This window comes from Perna viridis, chromosome 1, assembly GCF_037379345.1.
Source record: "Perna viridis isolate PV_CMFRI_1.1 ecotype Kerala chromosome 1, ASM3737934v1, whole genome shotgun sequence".
In the NCBI taxonomy this organism is placed as follows: domain Eukaryota; kingdom Metazoa; phylum Mollusca; class Bivalvia; order Mytilida; family Mytilidae; genus Perna; species Perna viridis.
In genome coordinates this window covers 62859501-62874693 of record NC_142445.1, presented here as the reverse complement: position 1 = coordinate 62874693, position 15193 = coordinate 62859501, and the positions used below count along the sequence as shown (strand labels likewise).

At 43.4% G+C, this 15193-nt stretch overlaps 1 protein-coding gene across 1 annotated transcript; it reads right to left on the bottom strand.

Moving 5' to 3' along the window:
- Positions 1-9574: 9574 nt before the first annotated feature.
- On the bottom strand, positions 9575-15134 carry LOC148629783 (uncharacterized). Its single transcript, XM_088557091.1, has 4 exons — positions 13515-15134; positions 12954-13034; positions 11869-11960; positions 9575-11665 (listed from the first exon to the last, which is right to left on the bottom strand). Exons 1-4 carry the CDS (start codon positions 13582-13584, stop codon positions 11444-11446), a joined length of 465 nt encoding a protein of 154 aa, XP_088413217.1. The 5' UTR covers positions 13585-15134; the 3' UTR covers positions 9575-11443.
- Between the last annotated feature and the right edge of the window lie 59 nt (positions 15135-15193).

Here is a 15193-nt window from a genome sequence, read left to right as displayed (position 1 = left end):
TGCTGGGTGCCGTCCACGTAGCTTCCGTGAATGATATCGCTATTCACGAGGATGCTATTGATGCTGATGATATTGGCGATGCGCTCACCCTCCGCGTAGCCGTTGGTGCTTCGGTCGTAGGTATACGTCCGGCGCTCGAATCCAAGCACCGTATTTAGGCTATTGGGCACGTCGAAATCCACTTGATAATTACTGGCGTGGGTGAGGGTTGCTCACAGAGTCGCGCGATTGGCATCGAGAAGGATCTTAGCCTTGTGCTTATGGAGCCGCAGTTGCCGCTGGATCTTATCATTGATATCGTCGATGCCATAAGAGCCGGTGCTCAGTGCGACATCATCGGGAGAGTAGCGGAAGGAAGGAATTATTAGCTACATGAATATTGGGGATGGAGTAGTACGTCTCCAGATTCACGAGGGCCATCTCGTAAGCTTTCTCCTCGCGCAGTTGGATGGGTGGGTTGAAGCAGGTCAAGATCTGGCTATCGTTCCCAGAGACGATGAAGGAGAACCCGTGTTTGGGCTCGGTATTGGTGGCGATTTTCCGCAAAAGTGAAGCGTCCATTTACCCTCCTCAGAAGACGACGCTCATCGTCTGGCCGTCGGATTCGAATTGGAGGATTCGATCGGAGATGACCAGGGCGACGGCTTGGGTATTGGCAGGAACGTTGCGCTCGAAATCGGCTCGGATCTGGATATCCACCCTCGACTCTTTCAACCGCTCGGACATGGCTCACGTCGATGACGAATAGGGGATAGAGATCGATGAAGTCGGAGGGATTGATGCCGCCATTGCTCAGCAGACTTTCCATGCTATAGAATTTCTTGCAGAATTCGGAAGCCTCCCTGTAGAGCCTAGCGACACTGCATTGGGTGAAGCCGGCATTGAATTCAACGGCGGGATAGCGCTCCACATTGAGGGTCACGTGGATATTTCGCAATCGGCAGTGGTCGAAGACAGCGGCATTATGCAGCTGGTCATTATTCCGTTCGGTCGGAAAGGTGACGATGATCCATCGCGGTTTTTCTCGCCCGCTTTTAGCGGCTAGACGCCAGTGAAATTGTGAAGTCTGCGGCACGGTGATGGAGTCGCACTGCCTCATGCGAAATCCGCAATCGATCTTGGCCTTGCTCTGGATGGTCTTATAGAGGCGCAGCTTTTTTTCGTCAGAGGGAATGACTCGGGAGACGAACCAGGAAACCTTACTCAATACTACTTTGGCCACGTCGTTGACGGCGGCAGCACGGAGAATGGCATTAGCATCCGAATCACGCACCATGGAAAGCTCGTGCTTGAATCCGTAGACGATCTCATCGTAGTCCTCGGCAAAGCCAAAGACGTGCTTCAGTGGGATGGAGAAAGAAAAGGATCCCTTATTGGTTGGCTTGGTGATGATATACCCGTGACGTCCTGCAAATCCAACGTTTTCTGCCTCAGCATTGGTCGTGGAGTCTTTGAACAATAGTTGGTTGAGGCCTTGCGATTTGGAGAAGTCGTCGGGGTACGTCAGCATTCCTAGCATGGTGGTGGCGATGCCGGGGTCGTTGAGGTGCTCGATCTGCTGGCCGGAGAGTCGGTAGCTGATGCTACGAAAGAGATACATAGCACCGTTATGGACGAGCGATACCAGATCGCTGTTGCCATACGCAGAGCCATCATTCTTCTGAAGTCGGCCTTCAATCAAGAGATAGCTTTCGGCGGGGTGGAGGAAGAGATCTTGGCTCTCGATATTGATGCGTATCTCTGCGCCGGCATTATTCAGCTGCGCCCCGGCTTGAGGTTCGTATTCGTGAACCTGATACTCCTGGAGACTTTCATCGAAAGTCAGTCCTTCGGTGATAGAAAGCATATCGGCCATTATATATTTTATTTATAGCGCCGAGCGAAGTCGTGGATGGTGGCGATGCCCCCGCCAGAGATGAGATCATTGAGACGGGCCTGCTGCTGCGAGGTCCTCTTGGTCTTGGGGGAGGATTTTTCTTACGAGTCACTCGATGGACGACGTGGTCCACGGCCTTAGCCGCAACTTTCTCCACGCCTTTCAGGGCTGCATTGGAAGCAGCGCTCACGGCCTTACTACCCAACGTCTTGACGGCGGAAGAGGTAAGCACGCGTCCTGCTAGATTGGTGATGGCATCGAATAGTCCTCGCCCGCCGACGGCATACCTTCGGCGATAACCGTGATTCAATACTAAAGGCATCGTTAATTTATCTAGAGGAGCCTTCGATGCAGCTTCTCGTACTCCTCCCTGCTGATATGACCGGACTTCCTCATGGCGTCGAGTATGGCCACGATTTCGTTGCGCACCCCATTATTTCCAGCCTGGTATGCGGCAGCGCAAAAATCGAGACGACCCAGCAGCTGGTCGAAGCACGTGGGGAGGAAGACGGTCGGCATCCCGCTGCCATACTTATCTTGCTTATAAAAGTGGGATACAATCTCCTTCCATTTGCGGCTTCGATTGGACTTTGGAGTGCGAGAGAGGATGGAATACATGGCCCCCGATGCTCGTATGATATCGCCATAGGTATTCAGGTCTACCACGTCGAAATCTTTGGGATGCTTCAGCACCATGAGTTCCCATAGGCCAGGGGTACACTTATAGCGCTTACAATCGACGAAAATATCGTCTCCATCAAAAGTGACGGGCAGACTTCCGATTATGATGGAATCGTCGTCCACTCGCAATCCAAAGGCATGATCGGCCTTGGAAGTCATACTGAGCTGGAGATAGTGCGTCGCGGGCCGAGGCTGGTGCTCATCATCGCTTGCTCGATGGGTAGTGAGCAAGCGCTTCACATTGCTTGGGATCGGTGATCTTGATAAACGTCATTTATTTATAGCTTCGCCATCGCCCCTAAGCGTTGAATCGAACGCCCCCAAGCGTTGGATTGATCGCCCCCAAGCGTTGGAACGAACGCTTCTAAGCGTTGGATTGATCGCCCCTAAGCGTTGGATTGATCGCCCCTAAGCGTTGGATCGATCGCCCCTTAGCGTCACCACACCGATAGCATGCCTCGGGGAAAAGCTTCGAGTGCTTCTTACATTTATCACTGCCCGATATGGATGGGTACGTGCACTAATGGCCACGTACGGTCTCGATGCAGCACGGTGGTTGCATAGATATTTCCCTGCCGTCTTGGGGCTTGTGAGATCGATGGTCAGGAATGGTGAGGAGGTTATTCAGCAGCGTAGTCTTGCCGCAGTCCGATTTCCCGATGGCAGACCACGGGTGGATCGCTGTGGGAGGAGAAAGTGGTTATGCCGAGGACTCGCGGTGGGCTCATCATAGGTAAGATCTTCAACGTCCATTTGATCACGAGCAATGACGGACGGCGGCGGCAGAAGGTGGGGACCTGCGCCGGGTGCGGTACGCTGAAGTCGCAATTCATCAAGACGGAGGAGGGCGCTGGACTCATGAATAAGCTGATCAATCGGATGCCCGTCGAAATGCATCTATCTGGGCATAATTTCACCGGTCCGGGGACCAGACTCAGCCAGCGACTCGATGCCGACGGCACCCCCAAACCTTGGTCGAGGCCCATCAATCGAGTCGATGAGGTCGCCTATCGCCACGATCTTTGTTATGCCAAGCACAAGGATACGGCCGCACGCAATTCGATCTGCGATAAGACGATGCTAGCCTCCCTCGATGCCATCCCCACCGCACGTGAGCGCTTCGAGCGTAGCATCGTCAAACCCATCATCGGCACTAAAGCGCGATTTGGGCTGGGTTTGGGGGAAAATGTATGGTCGGATGAACTAGCCGAAGAGCTGCATAAGCCAATCCGACGCAAATTCCAGAAGCGTCGCGTGGTGGTAGGTGGGGTGGACGAGATCTGAGCTGCCGATCTCGTGGATATTAGCGCCTTCTCCTGCGATAACCGAGGCTTCAAATACTAGTACCTCTTGAGCATAATCGACGTCTTTTCCAAGTACGGCTGGCTGGTGCCGCTCAAGGAAAAGAAAGGTGCCACGGTGCGAGATGCCTTCCGGACCGTCTTCAAGGATCGCACCCCCAAAAAGCTATGGACCGATAAGGGGACGGAATTTTATAATCGCGAGATGAAGGATATGCTGCGGAAGCACAACGTCGATCTCTACTCCACAGTATGGGCATCCGCATCCGTCAGAACCTGCTAAGTGCAGAGGGGTGGTGGGGGACGTCAGTCGCGGGCGATTCGATAGTGTCCGTGGGTGAGAGTGCTGATGCCGTCCGGGAGGATGTGGCGCTTGTCATCTTTGGCGGACAGAGCGATCTTGTTGATCTCCGTGTAGATCTGATGGGGATGGATCCGGATGATATTCATCGGACGGTGAATCTCCTGCTGGGTGTCGAGGCATCGCTTGTAGTCCTCGAAGGCGATGCTGCGCTTGATGACGCTCTTGGTGACTCCATTCGCCTTCGTGGTGGTCTCGTCATCCCCTAACTTGAAGGCGTATAGCTTCGCCCGTAGCCCTACGAATTCGGTCATGTTCTTGCCGCCGCACTCGTCCCTGAACATCCCGATGATCTTCTTATTCACGCCGGTGGGGTAGTTGGACGTATCGAATTTTTCCTGGACGTGTGGCGCGATGTTTTTGTAGAAGTCGACGGTCTGAATTTCGTAGGCCAAGCTGTCTGTGTCGGTAAAAAGCAGTCGGGCCTTATCGCCGTACGTCTTCCTCACGAATCCGTAGTGGAAGTCGTACATCAGGAGCTTCGAGATATCCAAGATGCATGCTCCTCCGTAGACGGGCTTATCGAACTTCAGCTTGGTCTTTTTCATATGGACGGCTGCCAAATTCTCGGTGAAGACGACGCGGCGATCGAAGTTGGGTTTGGCCACGAGCTTCAGGGCCTGCTTCGCGGTGGTGACTGGTCTGACGTCGACGCGCTTCCAAATATTTTCCATCGTTTTGCCGAAGACCGAATTATTCATGAGCTTGAAAAATTCCTTCTAGGAGTCGGTCTTGGCTGCGGCTCGAAGCTTCGTATTCAGCTCGATATACGACTTGAGCCAGGGGGATTGCCTGAACCCTATGATGCGATGGACTTTGACGAGCTTCATGTCCATCGATAAGTGGAGCTTGAGATTTCGATAGTGGAGGGCATATTTTTCGCGCTTGCCTAGATGAGGCACGAGCTTGCGCACCTTGTCATTTTCCACGTTTTCCGGCACAACAGGGTAGTCGTGGGCGTCGTGAAGATCTTGCGGATATTCCAGATCGCATTTCACCATGGCTCCGTACTCGTGATCGTCGGGATATATACTCAAAGACCTTCTCGATCTCCTCCGGCTCCATCCACTCGAAGTCTCCCGTGGCTGTGCCATCGCCCAACCGTAGAGGTTATTAGCGTCGAGGTATGTGAGATATTTGGTGGGTTGGGAGTGATCGTAGTCGGCCATGTAGGGATTGTTGGCCTTGGCGTGGCGGTGGGAGATCCTGGCGACGCCCCCTCTGGTTGCCCTCTCGATCATCAGCAGCATGTCCGGATCGGAGAGCAGCTCCAATCTGACCCCGGTGGTTTTGAGGGCTGCGTCATAGGCTAGCCCGGGGGCGTGAAGTGGTGGGCAGGATCGAGCCCATAATTTTCCCATGCAGATGTCCCTGAAGTCTTCGAAGACATCCACCAGTATGGCTACGTCGGATTCCAGGCAGAGATTGTGATAGTCCCGCAGCGTCTAGTAGTCGAAGGCCACCAGACTCCCTGAGCATGTGCATAGTCCTCGTCGTTGATGTGCTCACCGGTAAGCGTGCTGAAGAAGGTCTCCTTGGGTGGGAGCTGAGTCTCCTCCAGCTTGGCAGGCCCATCGGCGTAATCGTAGGGATAGACCCCCTTCCTAATTATTAGCTCGTACTTATCGCCAGAGCATCCCCAAACCGCCTTGAATTTATCGGGCGTGAGATTCATCAATTGATTTTCGAGGGAGCTGAGCATGAATCTGCACGAATCGATGAATCTCATCTCCAGGCCATCGTCTAGTTGCTTCGAGAAGCTGATATATTTCTCATCCGTATTCGGGATGCAGGTGATCTTTCCCCCGTCGAATTCCTTCACGAAAAGATGGGCATCGTACCCACTCAGATATGATGGAGTATGATGGGCACGTGCTTCGGAAGCTGAAAATCTAGGTTGCACTGGTTGTGTGTCGCGCCCCGATACTTATCGGTGAGGTGGTCGTGGTTCCGGACCTTATCCCCATTCAATGCGCCGCCGCAGATGTGGCAGTGCGTGCTTGCTTCGAAGCTCTTCTTATCCTCGTTGCTCATCACCATCGGCTTCTTCTCCCTGCAGATATTCAGTATGCTCGTCCAGCATATCTTGCCTGCAGAATTGGCAGAGGCATCTGCGGCAAAAGAAGAGCTCATGGCCGTGCTCTGAGATTTGAGAGCTCAGGAGTCGAGAGAGGCTCTTGATCCAGCAATAATCTGCTTACCTTCGCGAGTCAAGAAGAGGATATCTACTTGGGTGGGGCCTGTACCCTTGGATATTCTGAGGGGATAAACCTGAAGATCCTCTTCCTCATCCTCACCCTTCTTAATGCCATCGAAGCCAAAGACGTTGATAGAGGCATTTTGCCTCTCGAATTTATCGATCGCTTTGAGGGAGACCGGGAAGTCGATGCCTTCGAATTTTAGCTCGTTCTCCCATTTCGCGTATTGGCTCACCCGGTTGGTATGCTTCTGATCCACCTCGTCGAGATGCAGGGCTGAGAGAATCGCCCACTGGAAGCAGCATCGTCCTCATTCTTCATATTGACGATCGCCTTCTTTTTCGCGAGTGCCGATGGCGTCGGTATGAAGGAACTCCCCTTGAGCGGCTTGAATTGGTTCAGATGGATTTCTAGCTTATCGACGCTGCTGAAAGTCCATCCACTCCCTTCGCGCATATAACTAGCCATACTCTCCTTGATCTTCTCCATCATGGAGGCGATCTCCAAGTCGAGGTCGTCAGATTCCATGAGCAGTGTCGTGCGTGATCTGAAGGGAGTGGTGATGTAGATATTCTCTTTGGTCGTGGGGCTCGTTTTCACCATGTCCACTAGGAACACTAAGTGGACCTTCAATCCCTTCTTTTGGGCGAGAGCATCTGAGATGGGGTGGAGATCGTGCTTCGACTTAGCTTGAGAAACGTAGCTACGTCATGCGGCTTCAAAGGTTCGATGATGACCGTGCCAAATACACCATTCGGTGATCTTAATCTCATCTTCGACTGAGGCGCTTCTGATGCTCTCTTCCACCTGCTGGAGTAGATCTCCTCTCTTGAGCCTCAGACCCTCTTCCTTAGCTATTTTACGGAGTGCCTTCGTGGTCTCTTTGACCACGATCTTACCTACGATTGGAATGACCTCCTCCTCCTCCTCCTCCTGCTGGCGTGGTTCCTTGCTATGCCTCCAGCAAAGACCATCCTTCCCGGGCTTGCTCTTGCAGAATTGCCCCTTCTTTCTCTCGAGTGGGACGCCGCATGTGGTCTTCTGCTCCCCTTGTTGGTACTCAAATCGCGGCTTGGTTCATTGTGCACCGCAATTTTGGCACTGCTGGATATGCTCATACACCTCGATCACGTTGGGTTTATCGCAGCACTCCCGCTGCCTTTGGGGGTTTGGGGTTGGAGTGGTATCCTCCAAATCTTCTTCATTCTCCAGAAAGAAATCCTGGTAGCGATTCATATTATCACTATTGGATGTCATCCCTTTATTTATTTCAATCTCTGGCACACCTTTCTTTAAGGTGTCCTTATCCACATCCCCACTATCCTCAGCTGGAGCGACCTGACTTGTGCTCTGTACGAAAGCCATAATTCTTGTATTTACCCTATGCTCAATAGGGATGCTGTCTGTTTGCATTTGGCCGTCGGGGTTGGGGGTTTTATGCAGCATTTCTGCATGTGGGGTAGAATCGACCTTTTGACACTACTCAAATTCAATAGTGTTATGTTTTACAAAGTTAAAACGAGACAATAAAAATATGACATAAGGTAATGTGGTGAGATGTGATGTGATGTAATATGCACTAACTTAGCTCAAGCAATAAGGAATCTTTTAGTGCATTTAACGAAGGAATATACACGGTCCAGCACAACCTGATATTGTTTTTCTGATAGATTTTCTGCAAGACCAACAAGTAGATGTAGATCTATATTGCAAAATTCAAGAACCCACTGTAGGTCGCTCATTAGTTTGGTTCTTGAATTGTTATAAAAAGGGCATACAAAAAAGTAATGCTGAGCAGTCTCGTATGTATGACCATAATGACACGACGGACTTTGTATAATATTGACTCTATAAAAATCAAATTTTACAAAGGATGAAGAATTACGAAGTTGAGTTATCAATATATTTAAATTTTTTGGGCTGTAACAACAATGTTTAGGGAACAGTTAATTTATCATTTGCGGTCAGTAAACACAATAATTTTTTTGTGCCTGAATCTCTCTCAATGTTCTGTCTAATCTATTCCACTCGATTATTGTTGATGAAAAAAATCACGAATCATCGACAACCGACAAAAAAAAGGAACAATTATATCTTCACCATTCCGAAGCGGATATACTGTAGTAGATTGAATCGTCGTGTAAATAATCCGGAGCCATTTTATCATATTTTTTATGAAATAAATTTCTTACGTTTTTGTCGATCTTCTAGTTTTTGCCCCATCCAATTTCGCTATATACTTGCTCCGATTTGTTGAATATCGGTTAGCCAGTTATTATTCTAGCAGCTTCGAGGTGTAAAGTTACCAGCTTTTGGGTGTTTACTATCACAGAGATTTCCGAAGCATATCCAAATAAAGAGCGGATATACACTTTGAATAGTTTTTTAAGTGATTCCAAGAAAGTTTAATTTTTTTTAATTTCGAAGAATATGCTTTCTAATCTAGGTAACTGGATTTTCTATGTGATCGTTCCACATTGCGTCGTCATTAAAAGTAACTCTTAAATGTTTATGAGTTTTGTTAAGCGGAATGTCTTTTCCGTTCAGACTGAAATTTATATTTGGAATATCGACTTTTGAAAACATCATAAATTTTGTTTTATTTGGGTTAAAGTGCATTAACCACGTTTTTGACCATTTGTCCAACGATAAAAGATCGCGATCAATAACATTTTTACTTCTGTTATATTGTTGCTCGAGTAGCCGAAAGATGTACCATCAGCAAAACTTCCACAAAGGGAAAATAGACTATCTGCTATGTCATTTATATTGTTTATAAATAAAGGGGTCAAAATACTGAGCCTTGCGGTACTCCATCCGACGTATTGCAAAGATCTGACCAAGTCTGTATAACTACCTGTTGTTTCTTATCTTTAACATAGCTATGAAATCAATCCATAAGTTATATTCTTTTGAAGTCGCCTTCGTTCTTTCCATCTATTCATCTATATTTAATTCGAAGAGTGAAAATATAAACAATCGATACAAATTGATGCAATATGTGCGTACTTTGTTTTACAGATTTCACAAGGAAGATATCGTCACTATAAAGTGACTAAATACGGCTAAGTTCAAGACGCCGAAAATATCAGGGAAAATAATAAAATGTCTTCATAAAAGGGGTTTACACCTCCAATATGTATATAAACACAGTGCAAAGTTTGAATAATATTTAATTTATACTTTTTAGTTACAAATTACACAAAGTAGGTACCGTACCCATAAGCGTGACAGACGGACGGACGCACCAATTCGAGCGATTACTAGACCTGTTTTTATCTTTGGTGACGCAGATAAAAACAAAAAATGTAAAAAGACAGTGTTAAACCGACGAGCATCAAAGACACCACCAAATCTGAATGGATATATATATAGGGATCGAAGATTACTTGGTTTTGATTTACTGGGCCTCGTTTGTTTTTCCCAAAAGTTCTAAAATTGTTATCACTTCATTACTGTTAAATCTAGTAAGGATACCCTGTATATATAAATGGTTATCATGTAGTGAATTAATCAGTGTCATGTTATTGTGTTGGTGACGTTTCGGCCGAAATCGATATTTCTTATTTAATAATATCTTGTCTAGTAGTGACCTTGATGACATCAGGATTTGATTTTCCCAGTCCAGATATATTTTATCGACATCAGGATTTGATTTTCCCAGTCCAGATATATTTTATCGACATCAGGATTTTCCCAGTCCAGATATATTTTATCGACATAACCTATAAGTAATAATAGTTTCTGTAAATTCTGCTGTTTTGCATCAACATATCTTTACCTCTTAAAGGCTCTATAAAAAGTACAACCTGACAGACAAAATCCTATTTTCATATAGCAGACCGCAGTAAATAGTAAACTTTTGTTCTTTTAATGTAAGTCAACCTTAAAGTAGCTATAGGATATAGGAATACAATTGATCAAATTGCATAAAATATTTGGGACAAGAGGATCACAGTACCCTGAATCGCTCACCTGGTTAAATTTCTGCCTTTCAAGGGCAATGACTCTAACAAAGAGTGGTCTGACAATTTTGACAACTTTGACCCAGACTTTTGTAGGCTTTGTAATGAAGATCATTTCGGCAATTTGGCTAAACTTAACGGTTTTGGAGGTATATGCGAAAAACTTCTGTCTGATCCCTATGGTTTATTTTGAAAGAAATTGGATTAATAATAAGGAAAATGTAGAAAAAGGGCAAAAACTGCAACACAGCTTCACAAAATAAAACAACAAATTGCCCACAGATAGATCTCATCATGCTCAATATTTTTAACGAGGACAGACTTTGGCTAAATTCACATTAGATCTGTGCAGCACACCCTAAGGGTCATTTATACCAAGTTTAGTTCAGATTGGTCGAGCAGTTTCAGGTGAGAAGAAAAAAAACGTCAAAAAAGGGCAACAACTCGAACATGGCTTCACAGATTAAAACGAAAATTTAATCACAGATAGATCTGATCATGCAGAACACTTTGATGAGATAAAAAGTCAATGACATGCTTTTAAATCATTGATCGCAGACAAGATTGACTAAACCTTACTGATGATGCTGGATCAAAAATTTAAAAAAAAAAAATTGACATTTAATGATATTTGTGAAGATTTTCAATTAAAATTGTTGATGAGCTAAAGAACATATAACAGTAAGATATATAGTAACTTAGTTTATGTTTACAATAGCAGTACATTAACATACAAAAAAATCAGTTTTAAAAAATTGTACTGTGGATGTCCCTGAGATCTCACTGTTAATATCATATACTAAAATACAAATGAATGCATAAGTGTTATTCGGAAACTGGCGCTTACTCCTTTCACTTCTCAGTGAATACAACGAATTGCAACGAAGAACCTACAAACATATTTGCTTATTAATAAAAAAAAAGTGAAAATGAGGTCTGATAATTGGTAAATAAAATATATTTGGATCAGGACTTTTTTTTTAATCTGAGACTGAGACTATACTCCTCTGTACAACAAACAATTCCACTGTATTTGAATGAATGTAAATCGCCACTTCTGCTCACTTCTTGGCTTCCGGTTCTAGCTGCTCAAAATGTTTACAGACAAGGACGGGAATCGATGTATGGTGGAGTACATAACTACTGACACTGCCTAAGACAGTCCTCCGCAACCATCCATGCCCACGTGAGCCAACCAAAATCATAGAAGCTTTAGACTTTTCTGCAATGCGGACAATCTGTTCACCGGGACTACCAAATCCAATTTCGAACTTATAGCTAATCTGAAATAAAAATTAAAAAAGAAAAAAAAACATTCTTTTCGTTCAGACCTGTAAGACCACATATGGCATATTGGCATATCGTGCTATCATCTTATATTGTATACTTATATTGTATACAGTATTATCGAGGGACCGACAGCAGATAAAGAGACAGCAGGTCGTTGCATGGTCTCTGTTTTCCGAAAAAAACAGCGAGAACTTACATCTAGGCCTTTCAGTTTTTCAGTATACTGTTTTTCCAGCTCCTTTGCCTTCACTGTAATTTTACGCAGCAAGGATTCAATAACTCCTGGACCTGTCAATAAGAAGTCAGTTAGTTAATCAATCAATCAATCAATCAGTCAATAAAAATGTTATAGTTTAAACCATATAGACATGTTTTACACTTAAAACTTATTATTTTCTAATTAATTAAAAAAAAAGATGTTTTCAAGCCAAAGATGTTGCAGAGATGATTTTTACTGCCTGTAGTACAATTTTAAGTAGCAGACTTTGTAAGAATCATGCAAATTGTGTGATATGTGCTACACCCCAAAAAAGGCTGCATATTTTATTTTTTTGTTTTTAAGTTGCTTTATAGGTCCATATGATGAAATGTATGATTATTCATTCCAATCTATTTGCTTTCAAGAGATAATCAACATTGAAAATCCAACAGATTTTATTGTATTTTAGTGTCATTTGCAGAGTTATCTCCCTTAGTTTTGAATTCTACAGTGCATTCTTTATAATCTTTTTCTCCTATGAACAAGGGCTATATGAAAAGCCACGTTACTTTTTGTTTACTATGACATTTTAAACTACTAAATATCAAAAAATAGAAATATTTCAGCTTTCCCACCATGAATAACACTTTCCATGATTCTTATGTGGAGTACTACTTAACAGTTTTAAAAGTTAACCTAAAAAGTTTGTTACATACAAAAAGTATCAAGTGGTGAAGACAGGAAGCGGTTTCGGGTATTTGAATACCCTCCATCCCCTTTTTATTTTATTTTTTTTTAATTCCGTGCATTTTTTTAATTTTTTTTTTTTGTGTGTGGGGGGGGGGCAAAATGGGCAATTAATAGAAGTAGGCTGCAACCCACATCCCTTTCCAAAATCTCGGGATAATTATGCAGTTGCATACCACAACGATCCGTTTCGACCATCAAAGCTATTTAGTTTGTTCTGTATATACGTCATGGGACTGTACCATCGTAGCAGAAGGCATTAAATACATCGTGGTTATGATTAGAAAGAAACCAGAGTTAGAAAATGTGCTATCAAAAAAATATCCGACCCGTACTTGCGTCGGTAAAGTTGTAATCTTCAGGTACATGGATAAGTACAAGGTGATCGTTGGACATTCGAACTCCACTGACATAATCTGAAAATAGATGTAGTTTGTTTTAAAGTATACACTCGTTTACCGAGTTGTTTCCATGCACTGGCGCATTTGAGTAATATCAAAATATGAAAACCACGTGGCCGTGAAAAATAACACAGTTTTAAAGATTATTGGTTTACACACACTACACATTATAGAGTACTCGAGAAACTAGCCCACACTACTATATAATACTTTAAAATTCTAATATGACAAACAAAATGAAATTTAAATGTTTCTTAATTCATAAACATGTCCGAGTACATCACTCTTGTTTATTTTATTAACAGAATGTTCATGGACAGAATGTGTATCAAAATTAATCAATTTTCTAATATCGAAAATACGTTATTTTGCAAACAATCAAGCTTACTGGAAACGATCTTTAGCAGTTTAATTGGTAAAATATTCCGCAATTAAGAAACTACTCATATTCTCGTTACTTCATAACTATTGATTATTTGATAAAAGCATACTTACAGTTAAAAGCATTGTCACTGTGAACGCTTCCATCCACAGCCACTGCTACGATTCTACTTCCATCAGCCATATTCACCTGGGGATTGTGGAATCGACCTTCACCGGGACTGGATATACGCCTCGTTTACAAAGAATCCTTTAACACATAGAGGTCGCTAATTTATTTATCACACAGTTGTATTGACAGTTGATATGAAAATCGAAGTATATTATTGATCTCGTTTCATCGTAGCGCAACATATTGATATGCAGAACATGTCACAGTACTTGCTAGTATCAGTCTTTGTAAATGTGTTGGTGGATTCAGGGATGGGGTAGTGATTGGAGATCATTTTTGTTTATAAAAAAATTGATAATAACGTTTATTTGTTTGCCAAAATTGACCATAAAAAGCATGGAGTCCTCATTCTTTTCATCCCCTTCCAGCGTCTATATTCTCCATCATACTTTTTCCATATACCTTTGAAGTATCGTAGAAAAATTTCTTGCACCTGCTTTATCATAATTGCAAATGTTTGAAGCGTTTCAGAACTGAGGATAATACACCTCTGTAATTTTCAACAATGTCTATGGTTTTAGGTCTTATATAATATCAGACCAGCTATATAATGTTGATCATTGCCAATATCTTTCCTATTATCACGTGCTACCTCCAAATAGACTTAAACACCAAGCGTATCGTCTCAGCAGAGGACGCTTACCCTACCGGTGCACCTGGTCCACACTCCCAGTTTGTAAGGGAGTCCGAGTTGTTCAGTTACTTTTGCTACTTTGTATATATTATTTTGGTTATTTTATGTTCTTGTTCTTTTTTGTGTGTGCATGTTTTCCATGTCTGGTCTTTGTCCATGGATAACATTCTTTTATGTTCCGCCAGAATCTTGGTTCCCTTGATTGCTCTTTCAAAAGTTTAAACTATTGAGTCATCAATTAACAGTTCATTGAAAAAAAAAGAGTTTTGACAGATAATTTTGTTTGTTTGTTTGTTTGTTTTTTGGTTTTTTTTTTGCTTGTTTTTGTTTTCTTTTTTTATGTTCCTGTTTTTGCTTTATTTTCCGGTTATTTTTGTTTATTTGCACAGCACAGCTCTACATTTTTTATTTTATCAATGATTTTAGTAGGTCGTGTGAACATTTTCTTTAAATTGTTCGGCATTTGGCATCAAATTGAAAATTTTTCCTTAGACTAAACTGGATCACATATTCTCTAAGAATACAGAATTATCAGTGACACTGATCCGAGACAGACCAGTCTGTCCGCAAGGAATGTTTAGGGTTCTGATGGAAATGGCTAATTGATGGTAAGGGTTATAATATAAGCCTGACTTCAGTTAGTCGAGATTTTCAATTACAACGTATTACATGCCGATTTTAAAACAGAGAGAAAAAAAAAGAAAAATACCCAAGCCTATGCATAAAATGAACTTGCATACATTGTAATTGACCATTTTCTAAATGTAGCTGTTGGTCGGAATTAGATATAAATTTACCTTTTACCTTTAAGTTGATACCGGTAATTAAATTACAAAATTAATATTTTTCATTTAAAAAAAGACGAAAAATTGTTACCAGTGAGAGAGTAATTCAGGACATAACATAAACTTAAATAAACGTCTTGATATGTTCAACATCACCAGAAGATGACAAAAATCATATGTGATATTTCGGAAGACAGATATC

Bases quoted from the DNA above. Each gene is read 5' to 3' on its own strand.
- LOC148629783 (XM_088557091.1), bottom strand. From the start codon at position 13,584: ATGGCTGATGGAAGTAGAATCGTAGCAGTGGCTGTGGATGGAAGCGTT. The intron at 13,035-13,514 runs GTAAGTATGCTT...ATCTATTTTCAG, and splicing joins CAGTGACAATGCTTTTAACT to ATTATGTCAGTGGAGTTCGA. The intron at 11,961-12,953 runs GTACGGGTCGGA...TCTTATTGACAG, and splicing joins TTACAACTTTACCGACGCAA to GTCCAGGAGTTATTGAATCC.